Source organism: Vitis vinifera, chromosome 5 (genome assembly GCF_030704535.1).
Source record: "Vitis vinifera cultivar Pinot Noir 40024 chromosome 5, ASM3070453v1".
Taxonomy (NCBI): Eukaryota; Viridiplantae; Streptophyta; class Magnoliopsida; order Vitales; family Vitaceae; genus Vitis; species Vitis vinifera.
Window position 1 is genome coordinate 23529768 of NC_081809.1, and position 7203 is coordinate 23536970.

Sequence of the window (7203 nt, forward strand, 5' to 3'; positions counted from 1 at the left end):
TATAGAGATAATTTTGTAAAGACTTATATGATCAAAAGAGCTTATAAGAGATGTCTTATTTACTTAAACCTTATTGAAGTAATCAATTGTGGCATTTTCAATTGGTCAAACGGAGTTTTTTAACAACATCATGCGTGTCACATAATTCAATTAAAAAATTTATTGAAAAAGCTTAATTTGTCGTAAGAATTAATAGAAATTTTTCTGAATAACAAATCAAAAATTACATTTTAAAAGAATCCAATATTTCATGATTGAAGTAATTTTGTTGATAAAAAAAATATCATTTGTGTTATGAAAAAAGGAATGCAATTAAAATTTGTAAAGCCTTATAGGTGTTTGTTTTTTTTACTTAATTCTAAATAAAACTTTAATACTTAATAGTATTAAGTATTAGATTATTTATTTTTTTAATATTTAATTTCTTTTAAACATTAAAAAGTAAAGAAAAATTAATATGTTATTTTTTTATTTAAAAAAAGTTAAATATTTTAATTTTTTCTATTCAACGAAAAATTTATAATAAGTCATGAAAAAGTAGAAAAACAAATAACCTAAATTTTAAAAATAAATTGCTTTCAGTAAAAAGCCAACACTCTCTTATATTTGAAGATTTTAGAAGACTAAAAATGTTACTAATTGGAGTTATAAATTAATCAAGTTTAAGGGGTAAATAAAAATGTAAACTTGAATTTAAGAAATTTTCAAAAATAGATTTGATTTAGTTTCTAAAAATCAATTAATATATATATTGACAAGTAGATTTTACATTTTGTATTTGAATACTTGAGTCATAAATTTTTTTTTAATATTCTGTTATTAGGATTTTTTTTTTATTAGATATGAATATGTATAAATAAAAGGATGCTTAACAGTTTAGCAAGAGTGATAGAATAATTTTGTTATAAATTTTCTCCTATTAGTCATCTCCCTTGGTAGAATTATCTGAAGTACTAGTACCGTATAATCCCATGGACGACATGTAAACTCTTGCCCACTGCACTTAAAAAAAGCGACACTAGTATAAAACGATAAAAAAGAGGAAAGTGACTTGGGACCACAGCTTTGTGGAGGCATTCGAACCCTGTTCCCTTTGCTGTAGTAATATACGACGCAGAGGCGGTGGATTATGGTGTTGTGAAAGATCTGAGAGAGGTAGAGACGGTTGTAGAGCTTAAGCACACCCATGGATCCATCCACTTCCACCCATGCTTTAGAATTACAGAACCTTGACTCAGTTTCTAGTGCGAACCAGGAGGATGTCACATACATGCCTCCTAAAATTTACAGCGCTGCAGCACAAGGCTCCACTGATATTATCCGCAGGACAATGCGCAGAGCTGTCCAATATTTAACACCCAATAAGAACACTATCCTCCACATTGCAGCCCAATTCGGTCAACCGAGGTGCGTTGAATGGATCATTCGACATTACAGTGGGGATTCATCCCCACTGCAGTGGCCCAATCTGAAAGGGGACTCCCCCCTCCACCTTGCGGCGAGAGAAGGGCATCTAGAGGTCGTGAAGACTATTATTCGTGCTGCGAGAACAGTTTCCGAAAGAGATATTGAGAGTGGGATTGGAGTGGATAAGGCCATGCTGAGGATGACCAACAATGAGCATGACACAGCCTTGCATGAGGCAGTCCGGTATCATCATCAGGAGGTGGTGAAGTGGTTGATCGAGGAAGATCCCGAGTTTACATATGGTGCTAACTTTTCTGGTGGGACTCCTCTATACATGGCTGCTGAGAGAGGGTTTACAGACTTGGTGAAAGTAATCATAGAGAACACTAATCGCGATCGACTGGCTCACACTGGCCCCATGGGTAGAACAGCTTTGCACGCAGCTGTGATTTGCCGTGACCCAAGTAGGCATATTCTTTTCCTGAATCTACCATAATTCCTATGTGGTTTATTCATTAATATGACAGGTATAACATATATAGTGTTGAATAACAAGTTTTAACCTAGCTAAACTATGGGGTTACAATTTCTTCATAACTTCTAATCTTTCTCAAAAAATATTTTGATATATTTGTTTGAGTATATATATATGCTTGGTGGTTGATTGTTACAGCTGTTTAAATGTTATATTCCAAATAGTTGAGTTACTTTTTAACCTGACATGCATGATTAAATATGGGAAAATGGGGAAGACTAAAGGAAACGCGTTTCTTAATTTCTTATACTCTTCTAATTTTTTTTCTTTCTTTTCATTTTATGTATTTGTTGATCAGTAATGGTAAAAGAAATTCTGAAATGGAAGTCAGATCTAACAGAAGAAGTGGATGAAAATGGGTGGTCTCCACTTCACTGCGCTGCATACTTGGGTTATGTTCCAATAGCGAGGCAATTGCTTCATAAATCTGATAGGTCTGTAGTCTACCTAAGGGTCAAAAACGATGATAACAAGACAGCTCTTCATATTGCAGCCACCCATGGAAACATATGGGTCATGAAACTGTTGGTGTCACACTATCCAGATTGTTGTGAGCAAGTTGATGTTAATGGAAATAATGCTCTTCACTTATTTATGGTGCAAAGAAGATTTTTGATCAAAAGCTTGTTGAATATTCCTTGGATGAATGTGGGAGCACTTATGAGTGAGAAGAATGTTGAAGGACAAACACCTCTCCATCTGCTTGCCCATTCCCAGACGAGATCTGATTGGACTTTCATAAAAGACAAGAAAGTAGATAAGATGGCACTTAACAGCCAAAACTTGACTGCTGTGGACGTAATTTTACTGGCCGAGGATTTATTTGGACAAAAGGTAAGCCTGTCTGTCTAACTTTATTAATTTCCCAAATAGCAAGGAATTGGTGGACTAATAATATACTATAATGATATTTAGAATGGTAATTAAATTGATTAGATAATTAATTAATCCAAGCAAAAAATGGTGGCATACATCATATGATTTACTCTATTAATTGAAGCCAAGCTACTGTATACTCTGTTTTCTTTGATTAAATTTCAGGATCTTATCATACGAAGACTGAAACGTGCCAAAGCTAGAATCGGGCCTTTGTTGTGGCAGAAGGCTATGAACAAAGACGAGGATAAGAGCCAAAGCAAACGTAATAAAGGTTTAGACACCTCTTTCTTAAAGAAAGCAAGTGATAGCCATTTGCTAGTGGCCGCACTTGTCGCCACTGTATCCTTCGCAGCAGGTTTCACGCTACCCGGCGGTTATAAGGATAGTGACGGCATGGCCAAGTTAAGCGACAAGCCTGGTTTTAAAGCATTTGTTGTGTCAGATTCCCTGGCCTTGGTGCTCTCTGTGGCTGCTGTATTGTGTCATTTCTATAATGCGTTGTCTAAGAAAAAGGTCCACGTCACATATTTTCTAAGGTGGGCCTATTGGCTCACCAAATTGGGTGTAGGAGCAATGGTGGTAGCATTCTTTACCGGCTTGTACAGCGTACTGCCCCATCACTCAGGGATTGCCATTTTTGCTTTGATCATCTGCGTCTGCTGTTCAGTTTTGAGCATAACCTCTGGTAGGCCGAGAGTAAGAAAATATTTTTAGTTAATTTTGATTTTTTTTTAAATTAGAATTTTTTAGGTTGAGTGAGATTTTGTTTATATATATTTTATTTGGAGTAAAAGATCATGTAGTAGTTAAGTAAGATTAATAAAAGTTAATAATTTTCTCTTGATTTTTCTCTAGTTGGTTGTCTCTTTTTATGTAATTCAATCCTTTCACTCCTATGAATTCGTATCAGAAAATTTAAGGGCTGAAACAAAAGGGTACACCAATACCCTCTGGCGAAATGCCTACAAACAACCTTAATATATAACACCAAGATATCGAACATTGTCCTCCATATTGCAGCCCGTATCCATAGATGGAAGTGCGTTTTATGGATCATTTGGCACCGTGGGGGTTTCATCCCTAGTGCAATGGCCTAATCTGAAAGGGGGCCCCTCCACCTTGCAGCGAGAGAAGGGCTCGTAGAGATCATGAAGGCTCTTATCGGTGCTGGAAAAGAACTTCTCATAGATATTGAAAGTGGCACATCAATATATCCCGATGTGGTTAACCAATCAATTATCAAAGCAACAAGAGGTTTAACCAAAAAAACAAAAGGCCCAAACAATCTCACATGCTAATGACTATGGAGGAAAAATAATCTCGCATATTCTTTTCCTCAATCTACAATATTCCTATATGATTGACTTATTAACATTAGAAGTATAACATATAGAGTGTTGAATAACAATTTTTAACCTAGCTAAACAATGGGGTTAACCAAGTCAAAAGAATAATAATAAATGACATCTTTATTATTCTCTTTTGAAGCTCTTCTCTCCGGATCGAATCTACCGTTCCTTCGAATTAAACTTTTGATCTTTCACAAAAACTATTTTGATATATTTGTTTGAGTATATATGCTTGATGGTTGATTGTTTCAGTTGTTTGGATGAATTGTTTGAATAATTTAAATGTTGTATTCCAAGTAGTTAATCTAGTTCCTTTTAAGCTGGCATGCATGATCAAATATGACCGCTGAAAATAGGGAGAAAAATAAGAACAAGAAAATTAAAAACAACTTAGAGAGTGTTTGATTTTTTGGCTTTTTGCTAAAAATGATTTGTTTTAAGAATTTAAGTTGTTTTTTTTTTTACTTTTTTTATAATTTATTATAAACTTTTTGTTGAATAGAAAAAGTCTAAATAGAAAAAATAACATATTGGTTTTTTTTTTAATATTTAATAGAAATAAAATACTACAAAAACAAACAACTCAATATTTAACACTATTAAGTATTAAGGTTTTATTTAGAATTAAGTAAAAAAACAAACACCACCTTAGTTTCTTAATTTCTAAAACTCTTCTATTTTTTTTTCTTTTCATTTTGTGGATGTGTTGATCAGAAATGGTAAAAGAAATCCTAAAATGGAAGCCAAATCTAACTAAAGAAGTGGATGAAATGGGTGGTCTCGACTTTACTGTGCTGCATATTTAGGTTATGTTTCAAAAGTGAGGCAATTACTGGATGAATCCGATAGGTTTGTAGTCTACTAAGGGTCAAAAATGATGACAACAATGAATGTGGGAGCACTTACAAATGAGAAGAATGTTGAAGGACGTCAAACCCCTCTCCATCTGCTTGCCCATTCCCAACTGAGATTTCCTTCTTTCATAAGGAACAAGAAAGTAGATAAGATGACACTTAACAACCAAAACTTGACTATTATAGATGTAATTTCATCAGTCGATGATTTATTTGGAGGAAAGGTAAGCCTATCAAACCGTCGATTAATTTCCCAAATAGTTAGGAATTGGTGCACATACAACTATGCAGAGTATGTTGGATTATAATATAATTAACACTGTACTATATTGATATTTAGAATGTTAAAACCATTAATTATATTAGTAAGCCACGGGAAATGGTGGTACATGTTTAGTATTCAATAAAAAAGACAAGCAAGAGACAAAAAGATTTGACTGAAATTGAACTTGCCTTTTTATCACATTCTGCTACACATTTGCTTTACAACTAGATGCTATTTATATAGAGCTAATAAGCATATTAAGTATGAATATGCAACGAATTCCACTATCTTCTAAAGACTAGAACAATCTGAAAACCAGGCACTCTAAATAAAAATATTAAGTAAATGCTTCCAACAATATATATTATAAGGTGCGTTGAAGCTGAGCTACTTCAAATGACTTGGAGTATGTAAGAGTAAAATTATTAATATTGTACCGGCTATATATTTTCTCTAGAATGATTTGACTGGTTAAACTTCATGTTTGTATTGTAACACATCAGGCCAAAGCTAGGAGTTTTGGGGCAAAATAGCCCTTTTATAGAAAAAAAAAAAAGTTTAGCCAATTTGTAAAATTTATGTTCAAATTAGTCCATTTATTATCATATAAGAGTCATGTCATAATTTTATTTTAATTTTAAAATTTAAGTTGAAACTTCAACCGGCAACTGAAGCCTCAATTGCTAATTGAGGTTTCAATTAATTTTTTTTTTACTTTAAAATTTAATTAAAAAATATTAAATTACAAATTATTTTTTAAATTAAAAATATATACTTTAATAATAAAAAATTTATATATTTAAACTTAAAGATATACTTGTAAATTTATCAATTTATCTTTATTAAAGTAATGTTAGATATTTAAGTTTAAATTTATAATTTTTTATTATTAAAGTATATATATTTTAATTTCAACAATAATTTACAATTTAATATTTTTAATTAAAATTTAAAGTAAAAAAAATTAATTGAAGCCTCAATTGATAATTGAGACTTCAATTTAAAAATGAAGCTCCAATTGTCAATTACAACTTTAGTTCAAAAATGAAGTCTCAATTGACAGTTTCAACTTAAATTTTGAAAATATATATCTTTTACAACATATCTCTCATGTGGCAATAAGGGGGCTAGTTTGAACATAAGTTTTGTAAAGGGGTTATACCTTCTTTTTTTTTTATTTATAAAGGGGTTATTTTGCCCTAAAACTCCAAAGCTAGAGTCAGGCATTTGTTGTGGCCGAAGACTATGAGCAAAGACAAGGACAAGAAAGACGAGGATAATAGCGAATGCAAAAGTAATAAAGGTTTAGAGGTATCTTTCTTAAAGAAAGCATGTGATAGCCATGTGCTAGTGGCTGCACTCGTAGCCACTATATCCTTCGTTGTAGGTTTTACACTGCCCAACAGGTATATTAATGATAGTGACGACACTTCCATTTTAAGCAAAAAGTCAACTTTTCAAGCATTTGTTATCTTAAATTTCATGCCCTAATGTAATGACTCGTTCCTAATTGTATAGATATTATCCGCTTTAGACGCAAAGAGATCCTCACGGCTTTAAAACGCGTCTACAGGTTACGAAGAATCCATATTTATATAGTGCTAGGAACTTTCCTCCCTATCCGATGTGAGATGTCACAAACACCCCCACCATGCAAACACAACGTCTTCATTGTGTCCCACGAGATTGTAAGGTCAAACAGACAAACACCCTTACAAGGTCAAACAAATCTTACACCGAGGTCGAGGATCGGCTTTGATACCATTTGTAACGACCCGCTCTCAACTGTGTAGATATTGTCCACTTTGAACCCAAAGAACCCTCACGGCTTTAAGACGCGTCTACAGGTTACGAGGAGTCCATACTTACACGGCGTCAAGAACTTTTCCCCCTATCCAATGTGGGATGTCACAA

At 33.2% G+C, this 7203-nt stretch overlaps 1 protein-coding gene across 2 annotated transcripts; it reads left to right on the plus strand.

Moving 5' to 3' along the window:
• Positions 1–1119: 1119 nt before the first annotated feature.
• Positions 1120–3665, plus strand: LOC104879450 (ankyrin repeat-containing protein ITN1). Of its 2 annotated transcripts, none has more exons than XM_010652227.3 (3): positions 1120–1871; positions 2241–2776; positions 2984–3665. In XM_010652227.3, exons 1-3 carry the CDS (start codon positions 1187–1189, stop codon positions 3533–3535), a joined length of 1773 nt encoding a protein of 590 aa, XP_010650529.1. In that variant the 5' UTR covers positions 1120–1186; the 3' UTR covers positions 3536–3665. The 2 variants fall into 2 exon arrangements, with proteins under 2 accessions (XP_010650529.1, XP_010650530.1); XM_010652228.3 differs by having other exon boundaries at positions 2436–2776.
• Positions 3666–7203: the final 3538 nt, after the last annotated feature.

Bases quoted from the DNA above. Each gene is read 5' to 3' on its own strand.
- LOC104879450 (XM_010652227.3), top strand. From the start codon at position 1,187: ATGGATCCATCCACTTCCACCCATGCTTTAGAATTACAGAACCTTGAC. The intron at 1,872-2,240 runs GTAGGCATATTC...TTTGTTGATCAG, and splicing joins TGTGATTTGCCGTGACCCAA to TAATGGTAAAAGAAATTCTG. The intron at 2,777-2,983 runs GTAAGCCTGTCT...ATTAAATTTCAG, and splicing joins AGGATTTATTTGGACAAAAG to GATCTTATCATACGAAGACT.